Source organism: Calypte anna, chromosome 1, assembly GCF_003957555.1.
Source record: "Calypte anna isolate BGI_N300 chromosome 1, bCalAnn1_v1.p, whole genome shotgun sequence".
NCBI lineage: Eukaryota > Metazoa > Chordata > Aves > Apodiformes > Trochilidae > Calypte > Calypte anna.
Window position 1 is genome coordinate 184,662,210 of NC_044244.1, and position 21,467 is coordinate 184,683,676.

The 21,467-nt window shown below is 38.4% G+C and overlaps 1 protein-coding gene across 2 annotated transcripts in view; it reads left to right on the plus strand.

The window, feature by feature from the left end:
- The window catches only part of TRPC6 (transient receptor potential cation channel subfamily C member 6), a 77,154-nt gene that overhangs the window by 50,164 nt on the left and 5,523 nt on the right, over positions 1 to 21,467 (plus strand). For both annotated transcript variants that reach the window (XM_030457522.1, XM_008500477.2), the window contains 7 exons: positions 649 to 834; positions 2,273 to 2,437; positions 9,008 to 9,221; positions 11,052 to 11,279; positions 14,519 to 14,783; positions 19,193 to 19,388; positions 20,943 to 21,146. In XM_030457522.1, coding sequence (XP_030313382.1) covers positions 649 to 834; positions 2,273 to 2,437; positions 9,008 to 9,221; positions 11,052 to 11,279; positions 14,519 to 14,783; positions 19,193 to 19,388; positions 20,943 to 21,146 — 1,458 coding nt within the window. The remainder of the gene's footprint in view (positions 1 to 648; positions 835 to 2,272; positions 2,438 to 9,007; positions 9,222 to 11,051; positions 11,280 to 14,518; positions 14,784 to 19,192; positions 19,389 to 20,942; positions 21,147 to 21,467) is intronic.

Below are 21,467 nucleotides of genomic sequence, written 5' to 3' on the forward strand. Positions count from 1 at the left end.
GGGAAATAAGAAAGATAAAATTTTCAACAATAATTCAAGTCCTAAGAAGATTTCAGTATATTTACGTAATTCTGAAGAAGGTTAGGAAGTTTTATGAACACTCTCTGTAGGATACTTCTCTTGTCCAGTTGAGATTTCTACACTGGAACTGTAGATCTCTACAGTGCAGCTTTTTACATGTGAGCTATTTGTTGAGACTTTGGAGAGTGAGTGAACAGGAATATAATTACCTATATGCTTTTCATCTCAGCTTGAAATAGCCATTAAAATATGTCATACACTAGAAAATATTTGTTAAAATATTTCTATAAATATCTAAAATATTTATAAACATTGTATCATATATTATTTTATAAAGGTTTTAAAATGTGTATAAAGTCAATTTTATTTATTTTTACTTTCATTTGGCTCTAGAGAAGTAACTCAAATGTAATGGTAACAATGGTGAGACAAATCCTACTCCTTGGGAACATTCAGGGGAAGTAGATGCCTGATAATGAAGTGCTGTTATCTAACAGAAAAAAACCAAGCAACAAAACATAAAAAGATGCAAAACACCTATTTACTCTCACAAATTTGTAGTTGGGATATAGAACTATTTCCCATGTGTTCGCTTTAAACAGCAGATAATCTTCTTTTGTTTTCTAGAATGATTACAAGAAATTGTCTATGCAATGCAAGGATTTTGTAGTTGGACTCCTTGATTTGTGCAGAAATACAGAAGAAGTAGAAGCTATTTTGAATGGTGACGTCGAGATGAGCCACAGTAATGGAGAACGTGGTCGTCCAAGCCTTAGCCGCTTAAAACTTGCCATTAAGTATGAAGTTAAAAAAGTAAGCAATTACATTGATCAAACAGATATGTCATGATAGTGATACTAAATTGTGCTTTCATTAAATGTGAATCTTTTGGTAGCCTCTGCCACTTAAAGGAAGATTTGGGCCCCTCTGCGCAGTCTATTTTGCAAACAAAAGAATTCTTGCAGTAAAGTCAAGAAGCTCACATGCAGGCTGGATACAGGTCACAGTGAGCATGAGGGGAAATGGCTTTAAGAAAATGTGTAGCTATGTGCAAAATTTATAGATATTTACTTGGTTTTAGTTCTAATTTAGTCTAAAAAAAAGACAAAAGAAAAGAAAAAGAAATTTGCACTACTTCTGCAGCCTGGACAAGTATAAGATTGCATGAAAACCAAAGTATTGTGCAGCAGTCTTGTGCACAGCATAATATATTGATACACATTTTCATCAAGCTGGTGTATCTTACTCAAAAATCTGAGAAAAGTAATTGAAACTGAGTCTCTCACAGAAAATGTGTATTTATCTGTATGGCTGGTTGCAGCAGTTCTGTGGTTCTCACTTCTGAAGAACAATAGGCTACAGGCACTGTTGAATACAGGAGTTATTGCCTCTGGCTTGCTAGCATTTCTACTGTCTGATACTCTGGTCTGCATGTGGAAAATACTCAGTGAAACCAGCTGAGTCAGTATGTGCACCAAGACCCGTGAATTAACCAGAAATAAGGGTTAATATTATAACTAATGTAAAGTACCAGGTGATGTGTGTGTGAACCAGGGAGAAATTATTCATGAGATGAAGTTTATGCTCTTTATTAATATGTACCTTTGTAAGATGCTTCTTATACTCTCCAGAGTTTTTGACAAAAAAGAAGGTCATAGGCCAAACTTCTGAGTTTTGCAGAGTTTGTTGAAAAGATTCCAGAATGAAGCTGTAAATATTTCTTATTTTCTGCAATAGTGACAGCTGTTTTCTTATTCCATCTGAAAAAAAAAATGGTCTTTTTGCTGTTAGCATTTGAAAATTAGACATATTCTTTCTTTCATAACTAAAGGCTACATAGCCTCCTTTGCCAAATAGAAAGTCTTCAAGTTTCAGAATTTCTGAGGTAGTAACGTGTAGATTATAAATGTCATAAACAAGTAGTGTTTGCTCAGATAAAATTTAAATTTTAAGTACCTTTAGATGGAAGCTAATAGTTTGTGATGGAACACAGTGTCAATAAAATAATTTTTTAAATTAATCGATTTATTGTTGCTGATAGCAACATCCCTGCATGCTGGGAGATTATGCTCATCAAAAAACTTTTTCTTATACTCTGGTTAATGCTCCTTCGAATATAAGCTGAAATGTTGCTGTTCTCACATTCTTAATGTTCTTTGCACAGCTATTATTTTAATAAAATATATTCTGATAGCAATATAATTTTTTTGTGGTCCTTTTGTGTTTGATGTTCTCCTTATCTTTTTTACAGTTTGTAGCACATCCCAACTGCCAGCAACAACTTCTTTCCATCTGGTATGAGAATCTGTCAGGTTTACGGCAGCAGACCATGGCAGTGAAGTTCCTGGTGGTTCTTGCTGTTGCAGTAGGACTGCCATTCCTATCAATGGCTTACTGGATTGCTCCTTGCAGTAAGGTCAGTCTGTGAAACCTTCTAATAGGCTATTATTAACTCCTATGTCATCTCTGTGTAGATTCCTGTAAGGCAGTGATGAAACATGAATATAAATTACAGACATGCTTAAGTAATATTACAGAAATGTGTTATTTTAAAGCTGAGTTAAAATGGACTGGCTACAAGGCAGCATGCTCTGATAGTTGTAATTAAGACAGGTCAGTGTATTGGGTTTTACATATATTAAATTAATATACATATATTAAATTAAATTACAATGGTTAATAAGAGTTGTCTTGTAAAAACTGTAATTAAGAAACAAGGAGTCAAACTATTCTTCATTTACTTCTTACTTTAATATGCAGAAACAGAGGACTGTCCTTTCCCATTTCTTCAAATGCAGTGTTATTTTTTATGGTTAAAAATAAACAGCTACAAGCCACTGAAACATGAATGTCAGAAATTACAACAATCATCATCAATTATCTAGAAGTCAAAATGAACTGTGCAGGCTTTTAGTAGCAATACTCCTTGCATTTCACAAGGTTTTTACAGTAGTCACACAGCTTCCCCTGAGCCCATTTAAAATGCTTTGTTTAAATGTGGACGCTAACACTGTATCTGTTTGGTATGATGTGTCCTATGCCAAGTCTTTCCACTGAAAATGGGTTACAAGCTCTGTCCCCTCTGACTTTTGTTTTAAATCTTTGTTTTAGTTGTTCACTATTCATTTTAAATGGACATTATTGGAAATTTTCCCTTGAGAGCATGTTAGAGAGAAGAAAGGGGATCCTATAAGGATTATTCACAGAACCACAGAATCATCAGGGTTGGAAAGGACCTCTGAGATCATCAAGTCCAACCCTTAATCCACTACCACCATGGTTACCAGACCATGGCACTGAGTGCCACATCAGGAACAGCGTCGCCAGCAGGTCCAAGGAAGTGATTCTGCCCCTGTATTCAGCCCTGGTGAGGCCACACTTCGAGTACTGTGTCCAGTTCTGGGCCCCTCAGTTTAGGAAGGATATCGAGGTCCTGGAGCAGGTCCAAAGGAGGGCAACCAGGCTGGTGAAGGGACTCGAGCACAGACCCTATGAGGAGAGGCTGAGAGAGCTGGGGCTGTTCAGCCTAAAGAAGAGGAGGCTCAGGGGAGACCTCATCGCTCTCTACAACTACCTGGAAGGAGGTTGTAGCCAGGCGGGTGTTGGTCTCTTTTGCCAGATGACTTTCAACAAGACAAGAGGGCACAGTCTTAAGTTGTGCCAGGGGAAGTTTAGGTTAGATATTAGAAAGAACTTCTTTACGGAGAGGGTTATCAGGCATTGGAATGGGCTGCCCACTGAAGTAGTGGATTCTCCGTCCCTGGAGATATTTAAAAAGAGACTGGATGTGGCACTCAGTGGCATAGTCTAGCAACCGCAATGGTGGTAAAAGGGTTGGACTTGATGATCTCTGAGGTCCCTTCCAACCCAGCCAATTCTATGATTCTGTGATTCTATGATCCAGATTCTTCTTAAAAACCTCCAGGGACAGAGAATCCACCACCTCCCTGGGCAGCCCATTCCATTCCCATTCCATTCCCTCTGCAGAGCCCTCCTGCCTTCCAGCTGATCCACACTGCCCCCCAACATAGAGAGTGTCATCTGCTAATAGTGTCAATCCCATCATCCAAATTATCAATGAAGATATTAAACAGAACTGGTCCCAGCACTGATCCCTGGGGAACACCACTGGTGAGCGGCTGCCAGTTGGATCAGCACCGTTCAGCACCACTCTCTGGTGGCCTCCAGCAGTTCCTAACCCAGCACAGAGTGCTCCTGTCTGAGCCCTGGGCTGACAGCTTTTCCAGGAGAATGCTGTGGGAGACGGTGTCAAAGGCATTACTGAAGTCCAGGTAGACTCCATCCACAGCCTTCCCCTCACCCACCAGGTGGTCCCCTGAGGATAAAAGGAGATCAGGTTGGTCAGACAGGACCTGCCCTTCCTAACCCTGTGCTGGCTGGGTCTGGTCCCCTGTCCATCCTGTAGGTGCTGTGTGATTGCCCCCAGGATGCTCTGCTCCATAACCTTGCCAGGCACTGAGATTCAAAAGGTTGCTGTGTAACATCCATGATTTTAGAAGGTCAGATTCTGTGCATACTTAGTGATTCCAAGGGAAGAGAAAGGCTGAAAGAGAGGGCTGGGGTCTTTATGGGATTTGGGTTTTTTTATTGTTCTCTGAGAGAAGAAAGGTGAGTCTTTTTTGTTTTGCCTTATTTTTCATTTCTTTCAGTCTGGATAATAAAAATCAGTTATATCATTTTCACTTTTCTGTATAGTGACTAGAATTTTTATGAATACTTTGTCTTAAAACAGACCTTGAGATTCAACTATAGCAGTGAGTTGTCTATTTGTCATTTTCCTTTTTCGATGATTTATTGTATCTTAAAGTAATTTTGAACTATTGTACAGCCTGAAAAAACTATTTCAGAATAGCTTTTTAAAGTCATGGTTAAAGGGACATAATCCTTTAAGATTTCATTTCTCTGTTGCTATTTAATCATCTTATCATGTCATTTATTAGTTGAATGCTTTTTCTTTCATTATATTCTGTAAATGTAAAATCTAATCCACTTTTTTCACTAGTTGCCATTTCTTACCTTGTTCTTTACTTGTACATTGAGATGTGATTCTTCTGTTTTTTGAAGACAAAAATATTCACTGTTTAATTTCAGTACAGGATGGCTTCAGTACAGAATATGATCTGTGTCAACAGTCTGTTCTGCGTATGGATTGATGGAATTTTATAAGCTTCTTTTAAAAAATAAAGTACTCATTATTTTTTCATGTTTGGCACTGCAGTGTACAGTGACAGAAGAGAGAGAAAATGCTCACAGTATTTGTGGCAATAATATAGTTCAGTAGAATTATTCTGGCATACTTTGTATTCTCATACCACATCTCTAAGAAAAGCCAAAATCTCTTGATGACATTTGCAAGCCAGTTACCTGTATGAGCAACCAGTTTCCTCATGAGGAGAAAGTTAGTTTGAACTTGGACCATGGATACTGAATTGAGAGATTTGGAAGAAATTTCATAGAAATACATGAACAAAGGGCTGTTAATTTGTTGGGAATTAGCTGGTATCAGATCCTGCTAAGATTGCCTCTTATTTGAGTTTCAGCCAGCAATCTGTATGGAGACACTTCAGAGTTTTGTGAACTGTTTAGTCTTCACTTCTAATGGGTGATTCAGTGTAACTTCTAGAGTTCTATTGAATACATGACATTTTGAAATGTTTTGGGTTTGTTTGGTTTTGGTTTTTTTTTTGCTATCTGTAAATTTTTAATGTCTGTGCTGTCCAGTTCTAATTATACTCGAATTTAGATTTTTAGCTTTATGAATTCATAAGTATTTCAGTCAGTCCCTGGCCAAAATGAGGGCTCTGAATTGAAAATAGAGTTTACTTTCACTGTTCCCAGACACCTGGGGTTGGTGTTTCTAGAGAAGTAACTTGGGAAGTCCTTGCATGCTTTCTAGACAGGTGTTCTGGGGCTTATACACATTCCTCCATAGTAGAGGAAAAGAAGATGCATGTTATGCCCAGTATAAATGAGGAGCTGGGGAATTTTTCTTCCTAGAAAAGTATGTGTGTTATTTAGCCTTTTCTTCTGTGTGATAAACCTTCTACCCAGTCCTGTTTTATAGTTTCTTTATTAATGCCATACTCAATAATGTCACAATACTGATTGTTTCTGCAGTCACAAGGGAGGAGTAATGTGATTCACTGACTCCAGTCACCAGTGAGTTCAGATGAACTTATATAATGACAAATACATGGTGAAGGATCCACAGTGTAACAATTGTATATTTTGTCCTAATCTAAACCAATCTACAAAACACTCCCCAAAACTCTATAGCAAACCAAAGGCCATAGCACAGAATCAGAAACAAAAGACAACAAAACAAACTCACATAAGTTAAAAAGAGATTCAGAGCATTTAGATCATGTCCTTGGTTTGTGCAATTGGAGGGAGTTTATTACGTCAAAATGCACAGTGAAGCCTTATTAAGTAAGGGCTCTGGTTTATAGAAAACTCCAAAATTGCAGGATTATGCCTTCTCTTTACATGTTGCTCTTTTTTTTCCTGACTTGTATTTTCTGACATGTATCTTCTTCATAAAGCAATTATAAATTTTGTCAGTGTAACTTCAAGATTTTATTGGATTGCTGTTACATGGCAATGTCGTAACTTCCAGCATTTGTGTAAGCAGTTTGACCATAGTCAGTCCTTCCAGAGAGATTTTACTATATATATATGTAAATAATATTCTCTTTTGAGAATATTACCTCACCTCCGTTGGAGGTGAGGGCACTAGGAGTTCACTATTTTAAATTTTGTATTTTTTGATCAAGGCATATAGTAACATTACCCCTTCAGTATTTTTGATTCTTTTCTGCCTTTATTTCTTTCTGGCTTCTGTTTCCTAACCCATCTTTATGAACAAAAGAATAGTGCCTTTAAAAGGACACTGTCAAGGTATTTTATAATTTTCCAGCTCTTCTTTACTTGTGTGTTGTTTATGACTGTTTATGCCTAACTTGAAATAAAAGCTTGCCAGGCAGAAAGGGACCTGGGAGTCTGGATTGACAGGAAGCTGAACATGAGCCAGCAGTGTGCCCAGGTGGCCAAGAAAGCCAATGGCATCCTGGCCTGGATCAGGAACAGCGTCGCCAGCAGGTCCAAGGAAGTGATTCTGCCCCTATACTCAGCCCTGGTGAGGCCACACCTCGAGTACTGTGTCCAGTTCTGGGCCCCTCAGTTTAGGAAGGATATCGAGGTCCTGGAGCAGGTCCAAAGGAGGGCAACCAGGCTGGTGAAGGGACTCGAGCACAGACCCTATGAGGAGAGGCTGAGAGAGCTGGGGCTGTTCAGCCTGGAGAAGAGGAGGCTCAGGGGAGACCTCATCGCTGTCTACAACTACCTGAGAGGAGGTTGTAACCGAGTGGACGTTGGTCTCTTTTGCCAGACGACTTTCAACAAGACAAGAGGGCATGGTCTTAAGTTGTGCCAGGGGAAATTTAGGTTAGATATTAGAAAGAATTTCTTTACGGAGAGAGTGATCAAGCATTGGAATGGGCTGCCCAGGGAAGTAGTGGATTCTCCATCCCTGGAGATATTTAAAAAGAGACTGGATGTGGCACTCAGTGCCATGGTCTAGCAACCGCAACGGTGGTAAAAGGGTTGGACTCGATGATCTCTGAGGTCCCTTCCAACCCAGCCAATTCTATGATTCTATGATTGTATGATTACCTGTTCTGTTTGTAGTTATGTAAAATAACTGGAAGTTGCAGAATATTTAATAAAAATATATTAATTTTATTGAGTGGGAAATATAATGAATGACATGAGTTTGCAAAATAGTATGAGGGAAAAAGAAGATCAAATTCTCTGCCTGATAACCTTGACAGTGTTCCTTTAGCAGTATCTTCTTTTTACATTTGTTTGGTTTTGTTAATGTTCTCTGAATCTGAGGCCTTACTGTCACATCCTCGGCTGCATCCTCTTATCATATGTTTCTGTAAAAGCTGACTGTAAGGACAGCAGAATTCTGAATTTTTATATTGAAACAAGTGTGGCAAAAGCACAAATAAAAATAATTTACCTTTCTACTTTCCCCTCCCTTATTTCTCTTTCAGCTGAGATCTGAGATGCTTGCTTTCAGTTCTTTCCAATGAATATTTGTCAGATACAGATACTGTCTTAATATAAAATAGCTACCAAATACGAGAAAAGCTAAGACTTTAGCTATTAATACAGGCATTTACAAAAATGAACTAAATAATTAATAAAAGTTAATAATTAAATAAATAAAAAAATTTAATTAATTAATTAATTGTTAATAAAAAATAATAATTAAATAAAAGTTCTTCTCTGAGTTTGTTTGAAACTTTTAGGTTTTTAAGTGCTGGACTAAAACATTTTAAGTTGCTCTTAGTTATAACAGAGTTGAGGACATTTCCATTGAAAGAGTCAGAAAGAAAACTAAGACACTATACAGAGTGCCATAAACATAAACTTTTGAGGCATCAAGACTTTTTTCAAAAAAAGAAAATAATTTGGGAAAACTGCATAATAACTGTGCTAAATTGAGTATCACATCAGTCAGGAAACAGAATTCTTTAGCAGTAATTTACTTCTACTCATCATTCAGTGCTCCCAGGAAGTGTTTAAAACCTCATGTTCTCTGTTGCCTCATAAAGATAACTAGCTTGTAAATTAAAACGAAATTCAACAACTATAATAAATGTTTCTTTTGATTACCTGTTATAGGCATAGATGTGCCCAAATAATTACAGAATTATTTCACAACACTAAGTTAAAAATAAATATGGTCAAACTGATATATTGTTCCTCTGAAAATAGCAAGGAAGTGGAAACTTTAAGGGTGAAAGTCAGCATGTCATCATAGTATATAAACCTTTCTAAATATTTGTTCCTTTGTGTTACTGAAATGCATACTTCTCTGTGTTACTGTGATTTTTATACATTTTTATTTTGAAATAAAGCAATGCAATACCCTTCTGTTTCATAATTTCTGTTGCAGCTGGGGAGGATAATGCGTGGACCATTTATGAAGTTTGTAGCCCATGCAGCTTCTTTTACCATTTTTCTTGGTCTGCTTGTCATGAATGCAGCTGACAGATTTGATGGCACAAAACTCCGACCTAATGAAACAACAGACAATGTAAAACAGCTTTTTAGGATGAAAACATCCTGTTTCTCATGGATGGAGATGCTCATTATTTCTTGGGTAATAGGTAAATATTAAATTTTGCTTAAATTTGTCTCGCTATTGTTTCAGTGAAACTGGACTAAATTTAATTGTTTGCTATGAATCTTATGTGTGAAAATTGTGACAAAGGGTGTTTATTCAACTGTCTTCATTCCTACGCAGACCTGATTTTTCTTACTGGATGTCTGCAGAACTCACATGTGCCTGGTTACTTAAAAATACTCAGGCTAAGGTCTTAGGTGAAATATACATCATCTGAATATTAACTCATTCAGTTTTATAAATATCAAAGAAAACTCTCTACCAGTTTTCTGGGATTTTTTTTGAGTCAGGGTGTCAAATCCCCAGGGGAAATGTTTCTACATCATGGACCAGCTTGTTTTGTGTCCAGTTGTCTCTTTCTCCTGAGATTCTCTAAGTCTGCAAGAATGCCTGCAGAATTAGAAGTGTTTAGCTGAATGTACTATTGTTAAAAAGGAAGTAGAATATAGACTGACCATTCAGCAATAGATTTTTCCATCCTAACAGAGGGATGAACTGAACACTGTGGATGGTAGTCTGAGCTGACCCATTCAATTTGGTGATGCCATACTACTCAGCATAAGAACTTGAGCACAGACCCTCAAAAGTATTTTAGCTATCTGATTCTTATTTAAAAGTCTAGTACCATTTATTCCAGTAAGGTTTAGATGTCTCTATATTTTACAGATCTGGGTTCTAGTTTTTGATAAATCAGTAACCTGGGAGAGTTAACTTCAAGCGAAGAAAAATCTACTTGCATTCAAGAGCTTACATGTTTAAAATATTACACTTTGGTGAGCTCTCTGTGATTGAAATTGGAGCCATTCTTTACACAAATTCATTCTTGCACCTTTAAAAGACATTGACAATATTTAAATTTTTCATCACTGAACTGTATATAAATTAATATATATGTATTATGGGAAAACTATGTCACTTAGTTTACCTATAAATTCCAGAATTTTCATCTGATACTGATGTCATAAATAATAATTTTCCTATTTGAAGTTCTAGTTTGCTAGTCTAATATTTTTTTATTTATTTCAGTATTATTCATTAGGGGGTTCATGAACAGAACAGATGTAGCACTGAATTTGCTTACTGTAATTAGTGTTATAATTGTTCTTATCTGAAAATTCTGAGTTCTTGAAAGATCAATTTATGAGTGTGAAAAATAGTGACAGTATTCCAATTCAATTTTTATTAAATCTCTATATTCCTAGAAATGTAGTTCATTATTAAATTAATCATATCTTAACAAGGAAAAGGATTTGCTTTATAAAAAGGATACCATAAATGAATACTGTACACCTGTATTTTTATTAAGGGAAAATAATGAGGAATGACACAGATATCTTTGCTCTGTTGGAGAAGCAAGAGGTCTGGTTCTTATTTCATGCTCATTTGTCACATGTATTTGCAGTTTCTGTAAAATAGAGAGTAGCCAGGGTACGCTGAAAATAAGAAAATGTGAGTTCTGCTGTTAGTTTTACTATTCCATGATCATGCCAGAGCTTTTCTGCTCTTTCATTCTCCTTCTATGTCTGTCACAGATGGTAAAACTCACACCCCATTCTTCTCTTTGAAAGCTTTTGAAATTGTACAGGCAAAAGCAGTATGAAAGATCACTGTTATACTCACATGAGAAAAAAATACTGGAATGTACATGAATTGGCAGGTTCAAGGATTTTAGTTTATGTTCAAAACCCCACTTACCAAAGTGGTTTTGATTTTAACTGCAGTCAGGAGCATATCCTATACATCATGAAATATCAAATAGAACAAATGTGAAGAAAAAAAGAACACACTCTTTTCTCTGTTCCATTTTATACAGGCATGATATGGTCTGAATGTAAAGAAATTTGGTCTCAGGGTCCAAAGGAGTACCTTTTTGAGTTATGGAATATGCTTGATTTTGGTATGTTAGCAATTTTTGCAGCATCATTCATAGCAAGATTTATGGCATTTTGGCATGCATCCAGAGCCCAGAACATCGTTGATGCAAATATGAAAGATCTGACAAGTCCAACACTGGAGCCTAACATAAAATACTACACCTTAGGTGAGTTGATTGCATATAATTAAGACTTACTTCTTGGGCCAAGATAAATTATTTTCTGTTTATAAGTCTCCAATACTTCATTCCACAATGTACTGCTTAAGAAATTTCCGTACCTTCTAGACTTTTTACTGTTTAATCACATATGTCTCTTTAGGGACTGTTCTAGACTTCAGGCACTAAAATGATCTAAAATCTAACCCCACTGTCACCCTCCGTCTCTCCTTTCCAAGATTATTTTAATTCAGGTCATCTCATTGCTTCAGTTGAGAAGAGATGAAATGAGAAAATGAGAAAAAAATAAGCTCTGTTTACTTGTGTTCACTCTCAACACCACCACATCTTTCTTCCCTTTTTTAGATATTTGTCTCTAGATACTGAATTACATCAGTTTCTCTCTCTAGTTTGTTCCTCTGGTGCTATGGTTGCATTTCTTCATTATCCAGACTACAGGAAAAGTAGAGCAATTAATGTTAATGTTCTGAAACCCATTAAATTGTGGTTTTACAAATTTTACTGGAGACTTGCAGATTTCACATAAGTTATAAAAGCAGATAGTTAAATACTAATTAATTCAGTTTCCAGTAACATCCACTTGAAGAATTTGTAAACAGAGACTGTTGTTTATGTTCACAGTTTCCAAGTATAAAATCTTGTAAGTCATTTATGCTATATAATACTGTATCACATATCAGGGCAGTTTCCAGTGACATCAGGGATGAGGTGTGACTTTGTTACACACTGAAGCAGATTTGAGCCATTTTTTTAGTATATGCATGTACACAGAAGCCTGCTTGGAGAGCATCTTGTATGCTAACAGTAACATAATATTAATAGCAAATATTTAATACCACAGCTTTTATTATAGGCTGGCAAACATAACTTGATGAACTCCAGGTTGAATATGAGGCCCATCAATGGGCCTTTGTGGTTTAGAAAGCCAGTGGTATCCTGGGCTGTATCAGGCAAGTGAAGGGAGGTGATCTTTCTCTCTACTTAGCACTGGTGAGGCCACTCCTGGAGGACTGGAGCATCTCTCCTATGACAAAAGTCTGAGAGAGGTGGGATCTCATCATTGTCTATAAATACCTCAAGAGAGGGTGCAAAGAGGACAGAGCCAGGCTCTTTTCAGTGGTGCCCAGTGACAGGACCAGGAGCAGTGGGCACAAACCAAAACTGATATTCACATGTCATCTGGACATAATCCTGGACAACTGATTCTAAGTAGCCCTGCTTGAGCAGGGATGCTGTACCAGATGATCTCCCCCTTCCCACCTCAAACTCTATGCTAATACAGCCCATCTGGAAATCTGAAAGACATCAGGCCACTAGCCCATACTGAAACATCTGCTAGTGCTGATTTTAGTTATCCATGAAATCTGATGTAAAGCTAACATGGGGATGTCTGCTTAGGTAAAAATGGCCAATTTACCATGCAGACGTTTTCTTCTTTTAATAAAGTCTGTAGTAAGCTTTATAGTGAGGAGCTCAACAGACAAAAGAATATACACATACCCACAAGAAACACACTGCAGCTAACAAGGCAGTTAATATGTGCTAACTGAGCGTTTTTATGCCTAAAATCAGTCATTAATTATTTTTTCATGATACATAAATTCTAGTTTGGCTGTAAGTTCCTTGAAGAATGTAATTTTCTGATGTGGATATATTACATTACTGTTTAAATAAATTATCATTTATTAAATGGTTATTTGTTAGTTAACACCTCCAATTAGTATTTTTCCAAATGCCAGTGATTGCCTTTATTGCAGTATAAATTGTTTCATTTTTGGCATTTACAGTAGAATAAACAATGATGACAGCACCCTTCAGGGCTGTAGGAAACCTGTCCCAGGTTAACCTCTTCTCTTTGCCTGAAGCACAGGAGTGAAATTAATTTAAGCCTCCTGCTTCATGGAGGAATGACTTCATCCACAGCTAGGAAGTATCCTAAAAGGTGTTGCTTTGGATCTCTCCTCCTGACACTTTTCTAGATATACCTCTCCATGTGAAGGTCTGAACCTGAATTTTCCCCTCTTCAGTTGAATGTGTTTCTTATCAAACTTATTTGCTCATAATCCAAAGGATGTTCAAGTAATTAACAAAAAGGGATTATTTTCAACAGAAGAGTTTGATAGTAATTGTAGAAATAGTGAGAGAAATGGGTGTTTGCTGTTTTCCAGGAAAGGGTCATTACCATTTCACTGTGAGTAGAAAGATGGAGTAAATAGAAAAAGCAGGGAAGCATTGTTTTTCCTACAGTTCTGGAGTTGTGGATGGTATTTAATGATTCCCAATCCCTGCAATGAAACAGTTCATTTTGGATAGCTCAAAGAAGTCACATTTCTAATAAAATTTATTCAAATCTCATGACCTGATCCTGTTAATTTAATTTTGCTTTAATTGTCTAACAGATTTGTATTCAAATCCCTAAACTGTACTTCAGTGATCTTACAACCCATCTTTATGATAAGTGGAGATCTAGAGATGTGGAGTATGTGGAGCTGTGAAGTGGTTTTAGCCCTACCTGGCTTAATTAAATTGGCCAAAAATAAGTAATTAATGCCATTTGAATTGCTAAGGTGCTGCTCCAAAAAGACATCCCACAGATCTGCACAAATATCTTGGATCCCCTAAGCATCTCAAATAGCAATGGATGTCCTTTCTCAGGTGCCTGATTCAAGCCCCAGGAACTCGCTAGGCTGCTCTGTCTTGATTTCCCGTTTGGGCTGGCAAACACCTTAATCTTGAACTGAGTCCCACTCATGGTTTCTTCCAATTAAAAATTACACTTCTAGTGAAGTTGTGCAAAGAAGAGAGTAAAATATAAGTAAAAAAAAAAACAAAAAACTTTTCCAGGTTTACTTAGTAGATGAAAGAATATCCTACTTCTTTTTCAGTCTTAAGCAAGTATTTTCCTTTCTTTCATTTTATTTCTGGAATCATGTTAATGTAAGACACTTGCTGAGCAGTATGATGTAGTGGACAACTGCTACTGTCACCATTTGGGTAGTCATACTTAGCACATGCAAGCCCAAGTTAATAAGTAAGTAGATAAAAGTAGAAAAAGAAACTTATGGAGACTTCTTCTTACCTGTTCCAAACTTGCACAGCATCATTGCATTTTATTCCAGTTTACATTGACTGCTGATTGTTGTTCACCAAGAGAATATTTCAGTGAATAGCCTAACACGGTGGCCTTTGAAATACTGACAGAAGTTCTCCTCTTTTTTTGTTTCTAGCCAGAATAAACTGGGATCCATCTGATCCTCAGATCATATCTGAAGGCCTGTATGCAATTGCAGTAGTATTAAGTTTCTCCAGAATAGCCTACATTTTGCCAGCAAATGAAAGCTTTGGACCACTGCAGATATCACTTGGCAGAACTGTGAAAGACATCTTCAAGTTCATGGTGATATTTATCATGGTGTTTGTGGCTTTCATGATAGGAATGTTCAATCTCTACTCCTACTATCTAGGAGCAAAACAAAATGAAGCGTTCACAACGTAAGTAAAACTGGTTAAGATATAATGATTGTGGGCCTTTTTTATGGAAAGTGTGTTGTTGGCATTCTGTGTATTAAATTTACTAATTGCTTTGTAGCCTGTAGCTCTGCCTTAGGATAGCTGATGAACCAATGAGAGCTCATAGGTGAGGATCAGAGGTCAGGTGAACACAGCTGATGTTGTGATGTCTGCTATGGAATGCCTGATCAGGAAGATGCAGTAGATGAATCTTCACACTTGCAGCCCCTGGTCATCATGGAGATTTTTAAACATCCTGATAGCTGTTGGAGGCACAACACATCAGGGCACAAGCAATCCAGGAGATTTCTAGAGGGCATTGACAATAGGTTCCTGAAATGGGTGAACAAGGATCTGATGTGAGGAGAAACTTTGTGATACCTTATTTTTGACTGGGTATGTGAAGGCTGGGAACAGCTTTGGCTGACCATGAGATGGTGGAGTTCAGATTCTTGAGAAGAGAGAACAAGGCAAATAGCAGGACCAAAACCCCAGACTTCAGGAGAGCAGAATTTAGTCTGTTTAGGGAAGAATCTCATAGAGTAAGGCCCTGAAGAGAAGGGCAGTCCAGGGAAGCTGTTGATTTTCAAGAGCTGCCATTTCAGCGTTCATTGCAATGGTCAGGAAATCAAGCAAATGTATCAGGAGGCTGTATAGATGAGCAGAAGGAACTGATAGTCCAGTTGTTGTGATGCCACTCCAAAGGATCTCAACAGGCTGAAGAAATGAGTCAACAGAGACCTTGTGAAGTTTGATACAGGGAAATGCCATGTCCTACTGCAGGGGAAAGATACCTCAGTCACCAGGACAGGCTGAGGCTGCACACAGGACACCAGATGGAGTCTCAAGGGGGAGGATCACCTCCCTCGACCTGCTGGCCATGCTTCTTTTGATGCAGCCCAGGATACACTTGGCTTTCTGTGCTGCAAGTGCACATTGCTGGCTCATGTTGAGTTTCTCATCAACCAGCAGCCCCGAGTCCTTCTTGTCTGGGCTGTTCTCAATCAATTCTCCACCCAACCTTAATTTCTTGGGATTTCCCCAACCCATGTGCAGGACCATCCACTTGGTCTTATCAAACTTCATGAGGCTGGCATGGGCCCACCTCTCAAGCATCTCAAGGTCCCTCTGAATGGCATCCCTTCCCTCCAGTGTGCTGACCACACCACACAGCTCACTGTTTATAAGTGCAAGAGAAAAATATGTCTTCAAGCAGGTGCAGATAGAAAGATACCTCAGAGATTTGGGCTTATGTTTATATATTTAAATAAATATATATGGAATGATTAAGAGGAAGTATAGGTAATTAAAGGAATTAACCTGAAAAAAAATCAACAGTCCCACACCATGGTTCACTGCATTTATTTTGAATTTCTGGGAATAGTGAAAACTCAATTGGAGGATAATGGTCTGTGAGGCATATTTTTAAAAAAATACTAATTTGCAGTCAGACATTCTGTCATCTTCATAGTTTCAGAACATTAATCTTCTACAGGCAGCTGAAAGTAGCCTCACAACTTCAATCCCTAGTCCTCATGGGTGATTTTAACTACCCTGATATCTGCTGGTTGACTCACACAGCCAGCCTTTCACAGTCTAAGAGGTTCCTCCAGTGCATTGACGATAACTTCTTAATGCAAATGGTGGACAAGCCGACTAGAAGAGGAGCGCTGCTGGATCTTGTACTAACCAACAAGGAGGGCCTTGTTGAAGCAGTGGTGGTCAATGGCAGCCTTGGCTGCAGTGATCATGAGATGGTTGAGTTCAGGATCCTGTGTGGAAGGACCAGAATGCCCAGTAGGACCAGAACCCTGGACTTCCGCAGGGCAAACTTTGGCCTCCTCAATCAACTGTTAAGAGAAATCCCATGGGACAGGGTGTTAGAAGATAAAGGGGCTCAAGATAGCTGGTCAATATTCAAAGACCACTATCTGCAAGCACAGGATCAGAGCATCCCTATGGTTAGGAAATCCAGTAAGGGAGCTAGGAGGCCTGCATGGTTAAAAAAGGAACTGCTGGGAAAACTTAAGTGGAAAAGGAAAATCTACAGATCATGGAAGGGGGGGCTGGTCACTTGGGAGGAATACAGGACTGTCGTCAGAGGATGTAGGGAGGCAATTCGGAAAGCTAAGGCCTCCTTGGAACTTAACCTTGCAAGTCAGGTTAAGGATAATAGAAAGGGCTTTTTCAAATACATAGCTAGTAAAACTAACACTAGAGGCAATATTGGCCCACTAAGGGATGAGATGGGAGCCCTGGTGACAGAGGATATAAAGAAGGCAGAGGTGCTGAACACCTTCTTTGCCTCTGTCTTTACTCCTGCAGGGTTTCCGCATGAGCCCCAGATTCATTTAGCCCCAGAAGTAGTCGAGATAGATGAGGAGCTTGACATAGTAGATGAGGATTGGGTTAGGGATCAGCTGAGTAATCTGGACATCCATAAGTCGATGGGTCCAGATGGAATGCATCCAAGGGTGCTGAGGGAACTGGTGGAGGTCATTGCTAGGCCACTCTCCATCATCTTCAGTAAGTCATGGGTAACAGGAGAGGTGCCTGAGGACTGGAGAATAGCAAATGTCACTCCAGTCTACAAAAAGGGCAAAAAGGAGGACCCGGGTAACTATAGACCGGTCAGCCTCACCTCCATCCCTGGAAAGGTGATGGAACAACTTGTTCTTGTCGCTATCTCCAGGCATATCAAGGACATGGGGGTCATCAAGAGCAGTCAGCATGGTTTTATCAAGGGTAAATCATGTTTGACTAACCTCATAGCCTTCTATGAGGAAATTACTAGGTGGATAGATGATGGAAGAGCGGTAGATGTGGTTTATCTTGATTTCAGTAAAGCATTTGACACCGTCTCTCACAGCATCCTTGTAGATAAGTTGACCAAGTGTGGGTTTGGTGATCAGGTAGTGAGGTGGATCAGGAACTGGTTGAAAGGAAGGAGTCAGAGAGTTGTAGTCAATGGGGCAGAATCTGGTTGGAGGTGTGTGACTAGTGGAGTCCCTCAGGGGTCGGTACTGGGACCAGTGTTGTTCAATATCTTCATCAACGACTTGGATGAGGGTATAGAGTGTACCCTCAGCAAGTTTGCTGATGACACTAAGCTGGGAGGAGTGGCTGACACACCGGAAGGCCGTGCGGCCATTCAGAGAGACTTAGACAGGCTAGAGAGTTGGGCAGAGAGAAACATGATGAAGTTCAACAAGGGGAAGTGTAGAGTTTTGCATTTGGGGAAGAACAACACGATGTCCCAGTATAGGTTGGGGGCTGACCTGCTGGAGAGCAGTGTAGGTGAAAGAGACCTGGGGGTCCTGGTAGACAAGAGGATGACCATGAGCCAGCAATGTGCCCTTGTGGCCAAGAAGGCCAATGGCATCCTGGGGTGCATTAGGAAGGGTGTGGTTAGTAGGTCAAGAGAGGTTCTCCTCCCCCTCTATTCTGCATTGGTGAGGCCACACCTGGAGTATTGTGTCCAGTTCTGGGCCCCTCAGTTCAAGAAGGACAGGGAAGTGCTTGAAAGAGTCCAGCGCAGAGCTACGAAGATGATTAAGGGAGTGGAACATCTCCCTTATGAGGAAAGGCTGAGGGAGCTGGGTCTCTTTAGTTTGGAGAAAAGGAGACTGAGGGGTGACCTCATCAATGTTTTCAAATATGTAAGGAGCGAGTGTCAGGGAGATGGAGTTAGGCTTTTCTCAGTGGTGACCAGTGATAGGACAAGGGGTAATGGGTGTAAATTGGAGCATAGGAGGTTCAAGTTGAATATTCGAAAAAATTTTTTTACTGTAAGGGTGACAGAGCCCTGGAACAGGCTGCCCAGGGAGGTTGTGGAGTCTCCTTCACTGGAGACATTCAAAACCCGCTTGGACACGTTCCTGCGCGATGTACTCTAGGTGGCCCTGCTCTGGCAGGGGGGGTTGGACTAGATGATCTTTCGAGGTCCCTTCCAACCCCTAGGATTCTATGATTCTATGATTCTATGATCTTAGTAATACTAATTAATACTAAGAGAACTAATAAAATATTTAAAGCTTACTTAATTTTGCTATTCACATTACCAGCAGGTATGTGACCTGCAGTTTAAAATAGTTAACAGGTGACTCATTGTAATGTTCTTTAGAGAATGTATGTATTATTCCTAATATGAACTGGGCAGTTTTATTTTTACTCCTAAATACTAGGAATTTTATAGGTGAAACAACCTGTAGCTATGAAAGTAGACAGTCTACTTGTTCTGCCTGTCACTGTGATAGAATTCTGCATTAAGACAATGGCAAAAATTGTACTCTGAATAAAAATGGTAACTGGCAATAAGTATAATTATTATACAATAAGAATATACAGCATTTGGTCAGTAACATGTGCGTGTATTGAATTTCTCTTTTCAGTGTTGAAGAAAGTTTCAAGACATTGTTCTGGGCTATATTTGGACTCTCAGAAGTTAAATCAGTTGTCATCAATTATAAACACAAATTTATTGAAAATATTGGTTATGTCCTTTATGGAGTCTATAATGTTACCATGGTCATTGTCTTACTGAACATGCTCATTGCAATGATCAACAGCTCATTCCAGGAAATCGAGGTAAAAATCCTATTTCTGATGAAATATCACCACATTTACTGTTACAGATCATTTTGTAAATCTCCTGGAAAATTTTTCTCGTGGAGATCTTATTTAAGAAAAATAACACATAGGCTTTTGGAGTATATGATAATAAAATATTAATTCTACTGTACATTTTTTATTATAAAATATTGAAAATCACCCAGATGCATGTATTTGCAACAGTTAGAACTAGACTGCCTAAGAAACTGCTGTTGAACTGTGTTTCTGAAGATGGTAGGCACTTTGTGTGACACTGAATCTTTCATTTGCCCCATTTGTAGTTATTTCAGTTATGTCCCTCTTGCCTCAAGGATGCCTTTATTCTGGTGCCTTGACCTTGGAAACAAGAAGCTGTTTCCTTCTTTGATTTACAAAACTGTTGCTCTAGTCTTCTGCACTGGAAAAAACCTCATCTGACTAAGTAGTTAGCAGGACTACTGAAAATCACCATGAATTTTTGCATGACATAGAAAATGAAGGGCAAAATCATGATGATTGTTCAGAAAAAAAGTACACAGGTCACCAGGAGCTGGGCCAACTCAGCCTTTCCCAGGTGACACCATTGCCACAACTGGTAGACACTGCTCTGGTCCCAGGTTCTGGCTCTAGTTGGGACCGTAGCATTGTCCAGCAAGAGCAACACACATTCTTTAGGGGACTTCAGATTCTTCTGACTCAGGAGGCCACAGAACAAAGTATTAGGTTCAGAGCAGTAAAAACCAGGGTATTATCAAAATATATTGTGACTGGATGCAAACATGGCCTAAAAATTGCTACTGCAATATTAAGTCATATCCTTGAACATCACATCAGTCCTGTCTGCAGAAAACCCTCTTAAACCTGACAGGGTGTTTTGGCTATCATAAATGTTAAACCATGGTGATGGTAGCATACCTGATTTAAGCATACAGTCCAGCAAGTGGAAGGGATTAGGTAAGAATCATTTAATTTTTTATAACTTCATATTTAAAGTAAGAGTAAAATTTTCATTTGAAATTCTGATACTTCTTCACAAAAAAAGATAATAGACTGATACTGAAGAGGCCAATAAGATAAATCAGAGCTGATGTTCTCATTTACCCATTTGTTAGGTTAACATAGGATTTCTCCATTTTATTTACTGAGCATGACAGTGTTCCAGGCAAGCCCTAACAGATGAATTTGTGTTGCCAGGAAGCTTTGAATTGAGCATTTTCAAAACTTTTGTTCTTATTAGTGTTTACAAAGAACACCAAACACGTCTTGCAGATCTGGGGATTTGTGTTGCAGATTATAAGCACTTACTCTGAGGTAACTCATGTTCAAATCAAATCCACTTTGTTCTTCTGTAATTGCATTACTTTTAGTGAATTAATAAGAACAGTTACATTAATTGAACATTGATTTTCACTGGTTATAAAAATGTTCTTGATCTCTTTGAGGTTAACTTCAGCCAATTACATTCAAAACACAGGTGAAATTTAGCTAGAACATCTTCAGCAGTGCAGGTGGTGTTAACAGTGTATTAACAGCTGTGTTTCTGTTATACAGGATGATGCTGATGTAGAATGGAAATTTGCAAGGGCTAAACTTTGGTTTTCTTACTTTGAAGAAGGGAGAACTCTTCCAGTACCCTTCAACTTAGTTCCAAGCCCCAAATCTTTGCTGTATCTCCTACTCAGAATGAAAAAATGGATTTCTAAACCATTTCTGTGCCAAAAGAAAAACTTTAAAGAAGATGCAGAGATGAACAAGGTAATTATATTGAGTATATACTGACTGCTAATTGGAAAAGATGAACCAATTTTTAACTTCATTTATTCATTATTTCTGCATATAATAATAAAGACTGTGGAGGTGTTTTCTTTCAGGTTGTTGATTGAAAGTCAGATTTCTTTCAGGCTAGAATTGGTGTTTTAAACATCAAGTTAACAAAAAACTCAAACACAAATAGGAGATATAAATGAAGGAAAAGGAGAGTTCTAAAGAAACCTACTTTGAGTTTATTCTAAATTGAAAAACTATCTTGTAAATGAAGAAAATTGTGGTTTAAGAGTCAAAGAACATGTTCAGCTT